The following is a 19,359-nucleotide window of genomic DNA, read 5'->3' as shown; positions in this document are numbered from 1 at the left end:
GTCTTAAATGTTTAAGGATCTGATGTACATTCGTTATTGTTTCATGGTCTCTATGGAAAGCCAACTGAATGCTATTTTGGTTTTCCTTTAAATTGTGTTAGTTTGTGTGTTTTTTATTTATTTTGTGATTTTTTATATTTTTTCCAGTCAGTTAAAGGTTATTTAAAGTTGGAGTAGAATTTAAGCATTCATAATTCAGTGCTTTAACTCAGTCTTCATGCATATATTCCATTATATCCATTATCTTTAAAAAGCATTCCTTGGGGTACTTCAAAATCCAATAACATTTCAAAAATTGATATAACTAAAAAGAAAACTAATTACGGGAAGCCGAACTTTATATACCCTGGAAATTTGCAATTAAATTATAGAATCATATCGAAAATTAATCATAACGAAGCTTAAAGTATTTGTATTCTTTGAATCCAAATTTATCAATATTTGTATATTACAATTTTGTTGACAAATCAAAGTTTAAAAAACTTATCACTAAGCCAAAAAAGGATCCATTTTAATTAAATAAATATAGCTAAATAAAGCTATCTATATTAGTTTTTGTTGTCTTAATAAATCTGCATACTTCATTTACAATAAAATTTACTTAGAAAATTTTTAAAATATTTAAAAATATTTATAAAATTGTTAAAATATGTAAAAATTTTATTTTTATGCCTGTGATGGCTATTTCGACTCGTCTGTTGATGCTGATCAAGAATATATATGATTTATAGGGTCGGAAATGACTCCCTCACAGCATAACAAGCTTCTGACTAAAATTACAATACCCTTGCAAGGGTATAAAAATGTCGCTAGTACCCCTTTACGCTTACAAAAATATTACTACCCCATTGATATTTAAACAGTTACGGATTCAAAATACTCCTAAGTAGGCACCAAAGTCAACCAAGAGGCTAAAATGTGACATTTTAACGGAAAGGCAAAAAAAAACAAATTGAAGCGGAAGCTCTGCAGAAACACAATAAATATTTAATAAGCAGAAACGACTAAACGGAAGATTGCCAAAGCCAAAAATAAAAACAAAACAAAGAAAAAACGCTGCCGAAGGAAAGCAAAAGCTGCCGGGAAAGTGAAAAGGTCGACGTACAGGGTATGTGCGTTTTGTAGCGGAAATTTAGGCGGAAGCTTCACGAGTGGCAGAAACAATGGCAAGGGAAAGAAATTCATGGGTACCGGAAAATATGGAGCGAGAATATTTATTCTATTTTCCACAAATTCCAGGAGATACTTGGCTTGACATTTACATTATAAGATGAGCGGGGTGCATAAAGGACACAAAACTGATGAGTCTGTCTTATGCCACTAAGTGCTTCCTTTGAAAAATACATTATCTGTCCGAGTTTTATGGCACTTTAACATTGTCTTTTGGTTCAGTTTCAGCTGGGAAAACTTGACTATGACTTGAAATGTCAAAAAAATTGAGAACTTTTAGCAATTATATCATTTTCATTAGTTATTTTAGAGTCCCCAGAAATCATTAAGGTTTAAAAAATCCTTAAAAATTAATCTAAATTTATACAATAGATATTTTGGGGTACTGAATTTAGTGTACCTTTTAACGATGTAGTAATTTCTAAATCACTTCGATAATTGTTTATTCTTCGTCTTAATTCAAATTGCTTGCTCAAAATCGTTAAAGTTATTTTTTGTGATTGTGATTTTGGTTAAACTTTTAATTATTATTAAAGCCGAGGACTATATAAATTACAGAGACTTAAAGGCTCCTTTAAAGGTGTCCAAAAGTATGTAAAATATTTCATATGTATTCTGTGTAAAGCTATCTATTTTAAAATGTATCAATTCCCTTTAATAAAAGAGTTCGAACCCCTAGTAATGCAATTAACATATAATTCAATACTTCAATTACAAGGTCTAATTAAGCAACGCTTCGCATTAATATTTGTTTGACGGTCCTGAAATAAGCTATAGTCCCAAATTAATTGAATTATGAATCCAATACTCAATTTCATTAGCATCTAAAAAGGATCGCCCCTGTATCACCCAGCCAACGAACCCTATTTGAATCTCCTCTCTTTGGCTCCTCGTCGTCGTAGTCCTCGAGCATCCTTCAATGTCTTTTGGCCTGGACAATGAAGTGTCGGCCAAAATCACCCCGCACCCATATATTTCAGTCCGCTGACCTAGCCCAATACACTTTATCAGACCCATGATGGACACCAAACAATGGAGGGGACTGAACCAGGGCAGATGGGCGAAAAGTCAGTAAGCTGAAAATGAAATGAAACGCATAAGAATCGATTCGATTAGTGAAATGAAATTTACGCCCAAATAAATTTGCACGACTTACCGACTTGGCGCGCCTAAGTGTATGCCATATATTCCTGCTCTCTCATTTTTTCTGTCGCTATTCGGGACGTTGTTGGTGTCCTTGTCCCACGTTGTTGGTTGTTGCTGCTGTTGTTGTTGTTGTCCTGGGCTTGTCCTGGTGTTTGCTGGCTTTTGTTGGACTTGTTCTTGTTGTTGCTTGTTCTTGTTTTTGTCTGTTGTCGCCGGCGTCGTCATTGTCTCTAAACTTTTGCACGTTCATTAATCTTGTGAAGCGTTCTCCACTGTTGCGCCTGTGCTGGTGTATGTGCTTGTGTGTGTTATATGTATGTTTATATTGGTTTGTGCTTGTCTCAGCCTGGCATGTCCTGCGTCCTCCCCCTCCACCACCGTGAGTGAGAGTTTGGTTCCATGTTTCCTGCCTCGCCACTTGCCACCGTCGTCGTCGTCGTCCTTGTCTTCGGTCTCGTCCTTGTTCGGGACACTTTGCGACAGTTGTTGCATGATAAGGTTTAATCTATTTAATTGTAATTGATATTTTCGCAAGATACGACAACTCCGCCCTTCCTGCTCCCCAGGATCATTGTTTTTTTCGCCTACTTTTACCCATTTATAAACCAAATGAGGCGTCTTCTACAACAACGTTGCGAAGCGCTCAGAGTATGACCCAAGTGTGTTGTTGTCAACTTGTTGGCAACACTTGAGCCTTCGCTAGCTATCAGGGCTAAATCATAATTTATAAAGTGCCAGGGAATGAAAGGAGCCAGAAAAAAGCAATTTCCCTGTGCCGGGCTTAAATTGTGTGTGAATAAATCAGCGACGCTTTTATGGATGATAGCTGAAAAGCGTTGTGGTTTAAGATCGCACTGAAAGGTTGACATTCATTTGTTAAGGTTTTTAAGAAATAAATCTGGGAAATTATTTAAATACATATAAGAAACTGGTATCTTTAATACTCTCTTTCCTCCTTTTTAAAGTCCTGTAAGTTAAATCCTGTATACTCTCAAACTTGATCAATCCTTACTGCTTTCCCTTTAACCTCCGAATAGTTATCCTGTCATAACCTAATGATACCTCATCTGTTGTTCTATCTCTCCTCATTGCCACCTGTTTAGACATTAACGCTCTAGTAAACCAAAATATCCTTCACCTGCCCATCCCACAAAATATATCATGTAACCAGACGCATTGCTCACATCGTTATTATTTATGCATGAGAGGCTGAGACCGAATGGATAAGTTCTGATGGGGACAGGCGGTGGGAGCAACGTGGAGGGTGGGATGGAAAGAATTTTCCACAGCACTTCGGATTTAAACGGATGGCGGGTGACTGGAGAGGAGTGGAGTTTCCCCCGCCCACCAATCACTGCAAGGAAAATAATTGTTGTTGCCTTGGCACACACACACAGCTTCTCCACCGCACCGCCCCGCTGCCAGGCTCAATGCCTGACTTTGGCTTCCTGTTTGAGCTTTTGTTTTTATTGCTTCATTTTCGATTATCGAGCAATGCACTTATCGCTGCTGAAGCCCGCGTCCATTGTCAACGTCTTCGATCTTTGTCAGCCGAAGGATAAGGGATAAGGTCTGAGGGCTGAGGAGGAGGAGCCGAGGGAAAGTGAAGCTCAATCACGATGTTTTTGTTTCGCTTTCCCGCTTTTCCTCATCTGTCTCTGTAATTGTTGCTTGTTGATTTCTGTCGTCGCAGCGAGTGCTTTCCCCATTTTCCCTCGCCCGGCCTGCGCTTTTCCAGGCCCTGTGTATATATTTATCGTGCTATATACGTTTATTATATTTGTATATATGTGTATATTTATTGCAAGAGGCACGCGAACCCAGTCGTTTTTTTGGCTGCCTAGGCCGAGTCCTTGCCCTCTTCGTTTCGTGCACTCCTTTAAGGATTCAAGTGGCAAATAGCAACTTGGCCAGCGTGTCAAGCGATTCGTGCTGTCCTTCCGCTTTGCTGCTGCACTTCTGCAGTCCAAGTACAGTTCTTAAGATCAAATACTTTTGGAAGAGGTTTTCGAATTAAAATTTACAGGAAACTTTATACTTAAATAATGTCTTTTTAAATTAAAGTAGATTTTAGCAAATATTAATATTTGAGAATTCGTATTTAGGCATCAAAATTATTCGAACTTAAGAACTTAAGAAACTTAAATAAAGCTCAACCTTATGAGGTAACAGAATTGACTTACATTGGGCTTATGTTTATCCTTTATAATATATACATAAAAAGTCTATTTAAAAGACAAATCAACCTAGTCTGAAAGCCTCTTAATCAGATAATTACTTAGTCATTTGACTTTGCACTGGCTTTAATCAAAAGAGAACTATTCCCATCGACCAGTTGGGGGCTTTTGATGTGAGAGCTACCCCCCATCCACTCACCAATTTTGTCACTAATTTAACTCTTCCGCTGCCACTTAGTCGCTTTTCACTGTAACTAACTAAGTCCCAATCTGCCGCTCCACCACTTCGAATTGTCCAGAACGACGGCACACCTCCGAGAACTTATCCTAACCTGGCCCAATCCAGTGCTATGTGTACGAATTGTGCTCACTCAATACTATGTATAGTATAAGGCACATTGGGTTGAAATAATTCAATTTACATATTGAAAAATATAGAAATTCAATTGAAGAAAATATTTTAAAACGAAATCTTTAGAGAAATTCGGTTTTAAGCAATTGAAATTTAATATCAAGCTGAGTTAAACTCTTTACAATGCTAAGAGTTCTAATATTATTACTAGGACCAAGTTTTATTTTATAAGCACAAGGATTATATTTGTTCTGATACATAACCTGCACTCTACTTTATTTTTCTATAAAATAATTTAATTTAAAGTCTACCTAGTGGCAAATATAATTCCATGCACTGTGCAAATGGTGAAAATAGCAACAACAGGGAAAATCGCAGATGGAAAAGGCCTCGGAAAACTGGTGGCGCGGTGTTGGCGTTGAAAAATGTCCGCCTGGCATTTGCCGAAAAAGTTCTGTGCGCACACAAAATGCACGACAAATGCCAAAAGCTTCTGCTTGTCGAATGCAGGACTCACGGCCAACAGGAGTGAGCAGTCGTCCTCGCAGCAGCCTCCTGCCTCCTGTCTCCTGCTCCACCTCCCTCTGGCATCCTTTTGCCCCTTCCCCACAATCCTCACATACACAGGTCTGTCGTGGATGGTTTTAGTTCCTTTGTTTTAGTCAGGTCGAGCGCCATTTTCTAGCAATTTTTACTTTTTAATTGACATTTGTTTGTTTATGTGTGGGTTTGTGCACACATATACAGGCATACATATGAATATGTGGCAGTGTCTTTGTGCGCCGCCGAGCACTTTACGACCGAGGGCAGACATTTTTGTAATTATAGCGCAAAATTGATTTGATTTTTGAGTTTAATAAGTATTGACAGGATTTTTAATGAAGTGGGCAGCAGGAGTGGCTGTGTGTGTGTATGTGGGCTTAGCCCCGCCCACTCATGTGTACGTGCCGGAGTAAGTGTTTATTTTGTATATGAGAGAGCTGTGTGTAGTAGGGAGAGGTATGTATGTGTAGTAGGAGTGTGCACAAATCAGCCCAAAGTATGCCACATTAAAATGTAATTGAATAATTTTATGTAAAGCGCTGGTAAAAGTCATTTGACTTCATAAGAGTGTGGGTTCGATTTGCCCTTCAGGACTGCATTGTTGACTGGCTGGTTTGTTGAACCCATCCAATATTAATTCGAGTAAATATTATTAACTGACAGACTTAAAGCGTGTTTTTTCGAAAAACTAATATTTAAATATTAAAGCAGCTTTTGAATTAAAATTCCCTAATTGCCACTTAAACTATAATGAATAATTCATGTAAAATGTAATTGTTTTTATTGTAAATATGCGGAAAAGAGTATGTATTTAATTTATTTTGAATAGACAAGTGATTTAATATTAAAATCAATCTGAAACATCTTGAAAAGATTTAATTGTACATTGAAAATCGTGGAATGCTAATTAGAATATTAAAATTATAAATTAATGAAAGCTTAAAGATCTCGATTTCTGTGCTTTTTTTTATCACTCCTTTAAAAAACTATCTACTTGTAACTGTTTTAAATAAGAAACTACAACTCAAAATTAAATTTAATGTAATAAATTTGTCACAATATAAATTTATATTTGTTCCCTTTCAATTCAACCAAATTGATAGCTTTTATAGCTTCCTCAATATTTCCTTTATTTTTATAATTGTAAATTCTAGCAAAGTAACCCAGTTCTAAGGGAATTTAAAATATTTATTTGCTATTAAAATTTTGTTTAGATTTTGCTTTGGTTCCCCATTCCCTTACGAGGGATGGCCTGCAGCTGGATATTTTATCCACAAAATATTTAATTTCATTTTGAAGCCCTGTTTTATGGCCTGCTCCGATGGCTGTTCAGCTTGGACGCCTCTAAGCCAATGTCCTGGGAGTTGTGTCTGGTCCGGGGACCGTGTGGATTGGTCAGCTGGCAGCCCGACATAAATTTGCAAATCGACAAATATGTCATGCTCAATACAAAGCGGCGGTGTGTGAATGCGAGTGTGTGTGTGGGTGTCGGGTGTGTGTGGGTGTGTGGGTGTGGGTGCTTAGATGCCTTGGTGTGTTTTTGATGGACAATGTTTGCTTATCGCTCCACAGGCTACGTCACTGACCCGAATGGGTTCATCCCGCCTCCGTTCCCGTTCCCAGTACCCGTTCCCATTCCATGCCCCGCCCAAGGCCCCTTGGCCTTGTTCCGGGCACGTGACTGACGCCTTGGTTCCAGTTCCACCTCCCCTCTCCCCGTCTTCTCTCCTCCGTAAGCGTTTCCGTCCCTGTCGCACGGCCAATCCCGGTCTTATTTCGGCCAGAATCACCCGGGCCCCGTGCGCCTAAACGTATGCAAGATAGCATCTGTTTTCGTCGTGTTACCGACTTACACATGTAAGTCACTCATATTTGAGTGTGCCGGTGTGTGTGTGTGTGCGTGTGTGTGGCAGTGTGCATGTGTGACTAAGCGCCTACATGCCTACATTCATTACACTTGTATGCGTATTAGGCGCAAATATTGGGGCTTTACTTAAACAGCATTAAGTCGAAATTAACATGTCTAAGCCAAGCGAAGGAGCACACACATACACCTAGAACACATCCTGGCCTTAGGACTACGAGAATCGGAAATATAACTAAAACTATGGCCAAGAAGCAGAAGATTGACCGTAAAACAAACATGTAAGAAATATATAGAATATAGAAATATAGAAGACTTACCATAGCTCCAATATGAAAGATATACATATATATAATATATAAGTATATTTAATAACTATATTATTATATATATATTCAATTATTATTTAAACACATTTATCATGGGTACTCAAGAAATCATTAGGGTCCTTGAAGTGCCATAAAACGGTGTCAAATAATATGCAATAAAATCTTGGTTTCTTTTCATAGTATAACATTTTATTACTCAGTTTTTGGACACTCGTTCAAGAGATAGAAAAACCCTGGTGATTTCTCCTACTTATATAAATATGGAAAGAGTCTATTCATATTTTCTTGTGATATAAATCATTGAAAATGGTACCAAAAAGTATAAAAATATACTAGGAACCTCCACAAACTAATTTTTAAAACCTTTAAAAACATGTCCAACAACATGTCCATACAATGCAATTTTGTTGACTTTAAATTCTATGAAAAATGGTCTCTTAACGATGTAAAACCAGATTGATATCTGCAATCCCCTTAAATCCTATATTAGTAGTATTTAAACTATTTTATTGCATAGTTTTTGATGGCATTTAAATTGTTTTCTAATTCCCAATGGCTTCTTTCCGACCCCTCTGAAATATTTTGAAGGGTCTTAAACAAAAATAACAATCATTTCGCGACAGTGCCAAAAACCTAAACTGAAGTTCGCTAAGCCGAGGACTCAGTCAGACACTCGAAATCAAAACTGGGAGAGCTGAGAGAGAGATCGATAGTTGCCGGGGAGGTGGACCATTCTGCAGGTCGTCTACTTTTCAATTCAGCAAAATTCAATCTATCAAATTCGAGGCTGAAGGTACAACAACAAAAACAAAAAAAAGTAGCAAAAATCCACACACAGATAAAAAGTAAAACCAACTCCGTTTGTGCTTTATGCCAATAAAAACAAAGCAAAGTAAAAAAAAAACTATAAGAGTGGAGAGCAAGCTTCCACCTTTCGCAGCACAGAGCCAGGAAAGAGGTGAAAAAATAAATTTAATAAATAAATAAAACTTCACGTGCTGCACACACACATTCAAAGAGAGTATGATATCATCTGTGTCTTTAGTTGTGTACTAAAAATTTTGCAAATATTTTTTAGATTCAGCGGCTAAAACCGAGTGACTCAAAGCTTCCCGAGGTTCCGTTGAGTGAGCTTTAAGGAGAGCGCAAAGAGCAAAGGACTCGTGCGTTGTGCTCTTTGGTGGTGAATTTCAATGTTCGGGAAAACACACGAAGAGACAGTCCAGGACTCGTCCTTTGCTTCAGAGAACTGAATGCCAGAGGGCAAAATCCTTCGGGAATTTGAGAACTTTTGAGTGTTAAGAGATGGAAGTTTTGCTGTTGAGTGAGTTCTAGTTTTTGAGATATTCTCACAAAAACTCTTAGCTTAGTCCGAGATTGCACTTGAGTTAAGTGAAAGTATTCTCTTTGGGAGATGAGTGAAAATGCTTACTAAAGAGCACACTCTAAGGTTGAGTGAGTACTTATTTTGAGCTTTGTAAGTTTGCTGTTAGCGATTACTTTTGCTTAAAAAAGAGTTTAAACTCAATTAAGAGTTAAGGTTAAATTGTATACATTATAATATAAAATTAATATAGATCTGTAGATAAAAATTCAAATAGGTTGATTATCCATTAAAAATTTAAAAGGCCCCAAAGTATAAAAACATTTAAATAGAACTACTATTTAGATTGCGTTTTTAGCTTTCATTTGCAACAAAGAATTAGAAATACAGAGTAACATTTATCCTTCAACTTTCATTAAGACACTTCATAACAATTTAATGTACAAATTTAAGCAATTTGCAATTTGATTCACCAAAATGAATCCCACAAAATGTAGTAAATAATTTTTTTTTCCTAACCTATTTCATTTCCATTATCAACTCTTTTCAATTTGCATCAATTAGGGAAGGTCCTTTTCACCACATTCTCCATGCCTGCAGCATTAATCACACTGAAGTATTCAGAATAGAAAATGAAGGTGTCCTTCCTGCCGAGAACTGTGTTTTTAGAAAGCCAGCAGAGCCTTCAGGCTGTTAAAACTTTTACCAGCAGATGCTGCCCAGCAAATTGTCGTGCAAATATATTCGATTTAATTTCTGTAGCTCGATGAATGAAAACAACTCTTAAAATTTATACATGAGGCACACAGGTGTGTGCAACATACACATCTTAAAGGAGCAACCGCAAATTGCTAAGATATTTACACAAATAACCGAAATATTTTAGTAACCCATCGGCTATCGATTATTTATCGTCCAAGAACAAAAAAAGAAAACAAAATAATAATAAAAAAGCCGCAATCTTGAGCGGTAGATATTCAGATGAACGGATACAGATAAGACGTATAGACTCTGCCGTATTGGCTCCGACGCAGGGCAAAAGGTCATTAATAATTCATAAAAATAAATTTTACAATAAAATTCAATTGATTGTGTAAATATTTTCCTTTGGCGCAGAGGCCGAGCCGAGAATGGGAAGCGGCACACTCACCTTTGGCTTTCCATTCCCCCGAAAACCGAAAGGGAGAAAGTGGCTTCGCTGGCGTTTTGATATTCTGACGGGTTGTGATAAATGTCCTGATCCCAATCCAGGTGCGACTCCCTTACCTGTACATGTGTGAGTGCAACAGATAAAAAGGCAGCTACCGTGTACATAACCGCATTCCGCGGAGCACAGAAAACAAAAGTAAACAAAATTCGCACATGTGATTGGTTTTTCCCAAACAGAGCTCAAATTTTTGTACATAAATCAAAAAAACTCCGATTGAAATTACGTAAGCCGTTTGGCAAACCGGCCTGTGAAGTGTAAATTATTCAATTGTGCAATTGAAAGGGACTGAATTGTTATGGGTACAAAAAAACAAGAGGATTATACTAGGTATTGTTAAGGTAACAAACTAATAAAAAAGGTTACATTTTTCCCACTTCATGTGAATAACGTCACTCCATTTATGATTTTGGTTATAATTTCAATACAAACTTTTTAGAGAGGTTTAACCCTTTAATGATTATATCGGCTTAACCAATTTTAGGATGTATTTTACGAAGTTTTTCAAACTGTTCTTCAATTTCTAAAGGAAATCAAGTCAATTCTGAACACTAGGATCCATTATCCAAATAAATAAAGTACAATACCTTATAAACAAATCGTTGTTTACCAGATTAAAAGTCTGTTTCTGCAAATAATTAATTTTAAATCATAAAGTCCTTCCTTTTTCTGTCAACATTTTTCGGGCTTGTCAAAGTGATTCCAAAAACTCATTTGTTTCAGTTTATTTGTATTAGTAACTAACGAAGCATTTCGATCTTTTCCAAATTGCTTTTTGATGTAAGTAGAAATATCAATGTTTTATCAATTCATAAAAGTCTGTACAGTTGCAGTCATTATGTTTCGCCCATTGACCATGGAATCTGTGAAGAGAATGGATCGCTCGAGGGAAGAGGTTCATGCCACTCTGGTGCTTTTTGGGCTTACTTGTGCTCTAATTCGATTTGTACCTATCATCATGAGAAAGATATCTTCCTAGAGATCAAAAATGATTGCAAATCCATTTTTAATCGACTTTGCGGCCTAAGAGTAATAGAAATCTAAAAAGCATTGATTTTGGAGCTAAATAAATAAAATTTAAATGCCATGCATAAAATGGAATGTAATATTAATGATCAATACTAAATTTTAATGTTAAAGAGACATTATTTTTAGTTGTAATAAAGTCTGGGGTTAATTTTCCAAGAAATCTTGCCTAAGACTCTTTTCCCATTTCTATTCTCAAGCTTTTTAAAGCTAATTTCTTTTGTTTACAAAGTACAATTTAAAAAGCTAGGGTACAGAAATAACTAACATCAATTCCACAATGTTGTTCAAAGTATGAATTTGTAATATTTCAATTCAAAATTCATTGCAAATATCTTTTATTTAGCAAGGTGAAAGATAAGTATAATGTTTTAGCATACTTCTTGACACCATTCCAATTGATTACAAATTCCTTGAGATTTCTGTGGCACCTACTCAGATAGATATATACATACATATACCTTTATCGTCAAGTATTTATGTATATATGTATATACGGTGAGGTAAAGAAACAACAAAGTTGTAAAAACAAATCTCCGCCTATACCGCTAACTAGGAGGCCAGGAAAAACATTTATACACGAAGCCATGCCGCAGGTTAAGTGTATGCAAATATAAACAGCGTGTGAAAGATATGGCCACGGGGCAAGTGGCAGGAGCGATGGGCGGCGGAATCCGCCTTCCTTGTAACCGCCTTGAGCGGTACTTATGCCAATGTTCTCCCTCTCTCTCTCTCCCTGTCTCTCTGTGTGCAAGTGCTTTCCTCAAGTGCCTGCTCCACTTCATTGTTACACTTGCCTCCTCTATGTGTGTGTGTGTGCTTAGGTGCTGGGTACGAGAGGCATGCTGGCACCATCATGCATGAGAAGGATTTTCTACTCTACAATAGTTTAATTATGATTGTGAAGTAAGAAAAGTTTACAGATGAAGTTAATAATTATCTAGTGCGGTAATGGTAAGAGTATAAATAAGAAACTTAAAGTAGAATCAAACTATAGTTAAATTAAGTGCACAAACCTTTTTATAGAGAACCCATCCGTGTAATCCTTTGATAACAAAAAGGTCACCTGCTTACTTGAGACATTCCCCGCATGTCCTCAAGCTGATTAGTGTATGCCATGGCATTTTGATTGCCTGGGACACCTGTTGTTCTAAGACCTTTTTTTTGCCTCTTTCCTCCGACTACTGTCGGGCCAATCGAGCATGTAGCGCAATAAATTATATAAAAACAATTGAGGAAAGCCGGGGGAAATTATAAATAAAAACAAAACCGAAATTAGGGCTCTGGGTATGAAGGAAAGCAACGAAAAATTGATGAGATCCGCAAAAACTCAATTCATTTGGTATGCATGACTTATTGCCGTCGACGATGATTTGGTTTTTGGAAATTTAATTAGCGTTAAAATACTGTTGGCCAAAAGTTATTGGGAGCCGACAGCCGACAGTCGACAGTCGGCGAAAGTCGCGTATAAATCGTAAACTTTTTAGGGTCACATTTATTTACTTTGGCAGGTTTTTGGCCACTTAAGCGGGGGCGAAACGCAGCCATCACAAATTAGTCCATAAAAGTTATGAGTTTATAAACGCGAACCGTTAAATTGAAATCGGCCTAAGAGAAATGAATATTTTATTTAACCCAAAAGCAGAGCAAAACAAAGCTCGCTGGGCGAAAAATGGGATATCAATTAAAAAAGGGAAAAGGCTTGACCATTTGTTAGCGGGAAATTGATTTACGAAGCGAATTGTTTGGTTTTTTTTGTTGTTTGTGACAATCCCACGAAGTGGATTTTACAATTTTTATGAAAACACGCATTTAATAAAGATTTAAGTTTGCAGCCAAAGGGATTGTGTGTGATGGAATAAAATAATAAATAAATTCAATCGCAGTGACAGAAATGTGATAAACTTTGGTTGACAGCTGACCAAGTAAAAACTACAGAGTTTTCACCCATAATTTTCCTTATTTAATTTACTTAATTAATTTATTTATTTCTTTTGTTTTTTACCATTTCAATTTACTTGTTTTAATCCCCAAAATAAATCAGCTTTTAAGATATTTCAATCACTCGCACAGTTCGGCATTTCTTTTGACCGAATTCATCATTAATCAACACCTTTTTTGCTCCCTGTGAAACACCTTTATCCCAAAACCCAGGATGACATTCTATTAGTGAAGAGAGAAAAAAAAACAATGCGAAAGCTGGAAACTACAAATGGAAAATTCTTTTCGCTCATTTGCATAAATCGACCATAAAACCAAACCGAAAACCGAAATATAGAAAAAAAAGGGAAAGCCTAAATCTGTGGGAAATGCCCACGAAACCAAAGTGACATCTTCATTTATCAAGTGTGCAAAATCTACCGAGCCTCATCCACCACATTAAATGATAAATTGCCCAGTTTTGCTGTGGACCACATGTCGTATGATTGACGTGTGCACTAATGCCCGGCCAAGGCTTATTCTGGCTCTGTCTCCAGTCTCCAGTCGCCAGTCTAGAACCCTCCTCGTATCCCAGGGTCGTCGCAGTCTCTGCAAAACTATGCAAAATCGCATCCAAACTATTTATAATATTTTAAGCCCTGCACATCTCTCTGCCACCCCATCAATCTGCTTGCCTCGCCTCATATTAGTTATGCAGGCGGGCTGCGTTGATGAGAAAATGCAAATTAGTTGCCAACTTTGCCACAGCCCGCTACTCATGGAGTAAATAGCTAAAAAAAAAATAAAGGATCCGGAGGAGGAGGGTGGCTGGCTGCATCACCTGCTCTTCATCAGTGTCACAGACAGCCGAAAAGTATGCAAGCATTTTTCGCACTTTATAATTAAACAACTGAAAAGACAAAGAGGACTTAAAGGCGTTGCCTGGCCGCCTTCCTTTACCCCCCTCCCCCGCATCCAAGCCAGCGACTGGCAACATTTGCACTGTAATGAACTTTTGCAATAAACTGCGCCGCAATTTTTCGCTGACAAAGTTTTGCCCTTTCCACCATCAAGACGCCAGGACACAGACACAGACCGGAGCGGAGGCGGAGACGGAAGTGCGGGCACCATTTTGTGCCTTTTGCTTATTTGTTTTGTTGCGTCTCTTATTTCCGGATAGCTGCGCATTTTTATTGCGCTCAAAAAGTATATGCAAGTTCAAATGTCAAACTACTTAAAAACTTATTGTTAGCAAAAGTACGACAAACGGCAGTGGGAGTAAAAGAACTTCGCCTGTGGATTCCAATTTCCACATCGCAGATCGCTCCTCTAGCTTGGATTCGAAGAAAAAGAAGGCACATCATTAGCTATATTTAAGCCAGAGAACGGATTCTCCAAATATTAATATAAACCGATTCTGCATAGAACCCAAAAACTTTACGAGTAGTTTTTAATTTAAAACGCACCAATTTGCAGAATAAACACATATATGTACATACATGCGCACCGAAAACGAACTTTTCCTCCGTTTGCCATATTTTTCTCAAGCTTGGGAAAATTGTCGGAGCAACGGAGCAACCAAAGTCAAACATTTTCAATAAAACTGCAGAAATTATTTGTCATCTGAGCAGACCCACTTTGTAAGCCTCTGAGAAATCCCATTCTGCCGGGGTAAGAGAATGCCAGACTGAAGATAACCGCACCACGTAGCTGGGAACATGTTCCCAGTTTTCACTTTAACTGCAAATCAAAATGTATTTAAATGCATTTGGTCGTGATGGGTATACAGCTCCCACTTGTCCCTGCCACTGCCTCGTCCTCTATGCCTCTGTGTCTCTGTGTCTCTCTGCCCCTGCAACTCCTGTGCAGCTGTGCTCTACTCCTGGCAGTCGACTTCACCTTTTTGGTGGCTCAAATAGACATTGTTGACTTTGCATAATAATTGAGTTTAACTACTGCAAAATGGGAAATGGCATCGGAGGAGAGCAGGAGCTATGAGCAGGTGGGGTTATGAGTTTAGCTGCTTGGATGGGTTTTGTTTGTGGTTGAAAGAGCCAAGCCAGTTGAGTCAAAGCCAACCGAAGGACATGCATCCACCTATGCTATATACGCACACACATACTCCAGAGAGTGCCAGAGAGTGTTGCACCGCAATTTTTGGGAAATTTCAATGGAGTACTACACTACCGGGGCTACCGGGGTATCCGTATCCCCACACTCTCAACCCAAAATACGCACGGGCTCATCTGCAAAACAAACTTGGGCATAGTGCAAACTGCTCACGCACCATCTACCATATCGCCCAACCTCCTTTTGCGGCAATCAGCCACAGTCTGTGGTGGAAAGTAAACGGCAGACGCCATCAAGAAGGCTCCAAGTCGGGTGCCATCATCATCATTCTAGGATTGGCGGAATGAGGCTGTGCATAACTATGTATGTTTCCCGATGTGTCCCCCGATGTGCTGTCCCAACTTGCAACTGATTTCCGTGCGACTCAAAATCAATCCACAATTGGCAAGTGCAATCAGAAAGTGGCAAATTGTCGGAGGTTTGATCGATTTTCATTTGAAATATAAACGTGTCAATTGTGGCACAGTGCCGCACTATTAACTATTTTGGGACTTTGGGATATAGTAGTTTTTTGGTAAAATAAAATGTACAAAACATACAATTTACTTGAATTTATATATTTTTAAAAAATAAATAAGATTTCGGGGAAGAGGCTTTAACTCACAATATATTTAGAATCGAATCTCCAATTAAGATTAGTATGTGTATTGACAATGCAATCATTGCAAGTCCTAATTTCTTTAGGATCATTGGTTTAAAATCTTTCTCGATAAATAATATTTTAATTATATTATTTGTTGAATTAAATAACTAATTATGGGTTTTTGGAATCTTGAAGTTCTACTGTTTCAATAGATTATATATTTATACAAATGTTTATATTTCCGCTGCTTCTCATTAAGCAAAAGTAAGAACTTTATTCTTTGGTTTCAAAATACCTTAGATGCCTCTTAGCTTTCTAGCTTAAAAATATATATTATTTGAATACAGAACGAATAAATATCACTTCCTCTGATTCATTTAATAAAACCTTGGCTTAATAGTTTATTTCCTTTTTAATTAAAACCTCAATTCTCTGACTTACGACAAACCGTTCCCAAATTATTGAGATACTTGGAATACCTGGACCACACTGCCCCATTACTTTTCATCATGTCTGTACGCTCCGATGGTCAAGCTAAATCTATGGCTTCCAACATCCTGCGTCCTGCGTCCTGCGTCCTTCCACCTACATGCCACATCCCACAGCCATGGCTATGTAAATCAGAGTGCAGCTCTGCGGCAGTGTTGGTATTTGTGCTCCAGCGTGTGTGCAGGGAGAGACCGTGTTTGTGCGGCCAGTAAGGAGTTGTCAACAAAAACATAGAGACGCACTTATGGCCCAATATAGGCAAAAATGTTGCTGATGTGCTGTTGCTGTTGCTGTTGCTGCAGCTGCAGGAGGAAAAACAAAAAGTGCAGACAGCCAGACGGCTGCAGCAGTCGCTATCCTGCGAGAAGTCCTGGCCGCTCCAAAGAGTCCTTGCCTTTGCCGCCACACTCTTTTGGAGATGCGGTCCCCCGGTCCCCCCATCGTATCTGTCTGCGTGTGTTTGCGAACTTTATTAGCAAAATTGTGTTAGTACCCAAATATCCATTAGCCCAATTACGTGTACTTTTGTACCAACAACAGCAAACGCTGGACCAGGACGCAGCTCCTGGAGATCCTGGAGCACTTCAGGAACAGGTCTGTGCTACGAAAACTGATAAACAAAGTGCAAGCACTTGCACAATACCAAACAAACGAGACGACAACGAGATGACAACCGAATGCTCCAGCTTCTCCCACAAATAATTCTGCTGTACTCCCAGCACTGACCAAGCAACAAAAAAGGAAAGAAATAATAATAATGAATGTAAAACAAGTAAACCAGGCTGCCGAATCGTTTTGAGTACGCTTTGCTTTTTTTATTCGGAAATGCTTTCTTTCAAAAGTTTTTCAATTTAAGTTTAAATAAAGTTGCAATAGCTATGAATTATTGTAGCTGTATTTAAGTATTTAAGTTTATATAAAAGGGTTTTATTTCGACATTAAAACTCCTTTTAATATTTTAACAAAGTCTTGTATAAGTTCATTTCTTTTAACCTTTTTTTTATTGCTTACAATATATTGTTGTATAAAAATCTCTTTGGTAAGAGTATCTACCGAGTCCTTTTCACACTCATTTTCAATCGTTGTGGTAAAGATTGGCTTAGCTCTGTGGCTCTAAAGCTTTTACGTTCTAATTCCAATTGCCAAAAATTAAGATATATGTTCATCGAGTGCATTTGATTATTATTAAGTGATATGTATGTGCGTGCCTTCTGGGTTTTGTGGCTTTTGTGGTCACCAATGTCGAATCCTTACTCGGAAATTAAAAAATATTGCCTGCTGGCAGATTCCTAGAGCTACTGGCTTTGGTTTCCCTTACCTTAATGGTTTGAAAAACAATTGGACATTTAAGAGACATCTGACAACTCGGATGTCGTCTTAGTAATCAGAGACAAAATACATTCTCGCTTAAAACTGGATTTCGGTTAGACTTTCCTGGCTTTTTTACGTTGAAATATATTTTTTGTTTTTCCACTCCTGGCATAATAATAAGCCAACTTGTTAAATATATTTTTTTTATTTCCCAGTTGCCATGGCTAGCAAAAGCCTATTATATTCCCTTGACAGTCGGTGGTCCCACGGTGAATTACCAACATTTCCAACGTTCTTGGGGAAATTAAACTTTTACCCATAATTACTCAAAACAACGGGCGGAATAAGTATCTTGCCAGCACCTTGTCCTCACTCCCCCAGCTTCACTTTAAATGTTTTTCACACAATATTACAAATTTTTTCGGTTTTATTTGAAAGGCAAAGGAGAAAAATCCCAGAACGGGAGCTTGTGGTTTTAGTGAAAGCAAAGTACACAGGGGAAAAATTAGTTTTCTTTAAGTACTATGATTTATGATGAATTTTATTTCTAGTTCTCAATTATTTTTTATACCTTTAGTCTTTATTTTGGCAGTATCTTTAAGGCTTTAAATATTTCCAATGCGATATATACTTCAAATAAATTTGCCTCGTCCTCGCGTAGTCTTTCTTCATTAATGAATGTGTCTGGCCAGGCAACTCTTGCTTTTCTTCAACTTTTAAGAGCCATATTTTGAGGCAACCGGCTGGACGGTCATCCTGTCAGTTCCTCCTCGGAGCCTCCTCTTCTAGTTCTGTCTCTCCTGTCCACCCCCCTGCTTCTTTAGGCGTCTCTTGTAGCCCGTAAATAGCGGAAAATTCAATTAAAAGCTTCAGCCACTAGAAAAATATCGTCGCCATGGCTATGACTATGACATAGGTACAGCAGGCCGGTCTTCTGGCCTGCATGGCAGGATGAGCGAAAAGGATTCTCTCTCTTGGTTTTCATTTTTTTTTCCACTTTTTTTTTTGTTTTTTCCTCCCCCCTTCCACGAAGGACCCTCCCACGGCGATGACAGACCCTAAGCGCCGCACAAGTGACTGGCAAATGGCGATGGAGCGGATGGAGGAGGAGGGACTCCATGGAGGCACTGGGCCACGTCATTATTGCTAGCTAACGCCGGCCTAACAGCTAGTCCGGCCCAAAGGCAGAGGCGGAGTTGGGAAAAGGCTTTTTAGAGGGTATGCAACTACACTAAGACATAAACCTTTATGTTTTTAAAAATTTTAATTAAATTAAATTAATGATACTTTGGGATAAAAGTGAGAGTAAAATATTGATAAAGAATTTTTATAGATTAAATGCAAGTTTCTTTAAGAAATATGTATTAAAAAAACATGTTTCTTTTGTTAAATTTCCAAACGATCTAAAGATTAAAAAAAGGTATGTTCAAATTGTAATTAAACTATTGGTAAATAAAAACTTAAATTTAATGTACATGTCTTCGATAGGACATTCCAAAAACTAAGCATGAATTATTTACATTCTAAAATTTCAACAATTTCTAGCACAATTAAACAAGTACTTTCTGTGTTGAGAAGCAGCTTCGAAATTTCCATAGTTATTTAGATTTTTGCATTATTCTACGGATCTTAAAACATTTTTTTTTTGTTTATTTTCTTCTTTTGCTATTACTTTCTTGGCTATTATCTTTCTAGCCCAGTGGCATGCTCTAGTTGAACAATCCTGTGACAGGTTTGTCAGACTTTTGCTGGAAAAACAAACCGTGGCAGCAAAGTTTAGTTCAAAAA

At 37.8% G+C, this 19,359-nt stretch overlaps 1 protein-coding gene across 2 annotated transcripts; it reads left to right on the top strand.

Annotated features, from left to right (window-relative positions):
- Positions 1-10,824: 10,824 nt before the first annotated feature.
- LOC110185845 (uncharacterized) lies at positions 10,825-11,208 on the top strand. Of its 2 annotated transcripts, none has more exons than XM_086841020.1 (2): positions 10,825-10,892; positions 10,946-11,208. In XM_086841020.1, exon 2 carries the CDS (start codon positions 10,951-10,953, stop codon positions 11,089-11,091), a length of 141 nt encoding a protein of 46 aa, XP_086697146.1. In that variant the 5' UTR covers positions 10,825-10,892; positions 10,946-10,950; the 3' UTR covers positions 11,092-11,208. The 2 variants fall into 2 exon arrangements, with proteins under 2 accessions (XP_086697146.1, XP_086697145.1); XM_086841019.1 differs by having other exon boundaries at positions 10,835-10,892; positions 10,940-11,208.
- The last annotated feature ends 8,151 nt before the right edge of the window (positions 11,209-19,359 follow it).

The sequence above is a fragment of the Drosophila serrata genome, unplaced genomic scaffold, assembly GCF_035046125.1.
Source record: "Drosophila serrata isolate PLE 108 unplaced genomic scaffold, ASM3504612v1 contig_100, whole genome shotgun sequence".
Classification (NCBI taxonomy): domain Eukaryota; kingdom Metazoa; phylum Arthropoda; class Insecta; order Diptera; family Drosophilidae; genus Drosophila; species Drosophila serrata.
This window is presented reverse-complemented; position numbering and strand designations above follow the sequence as displayed.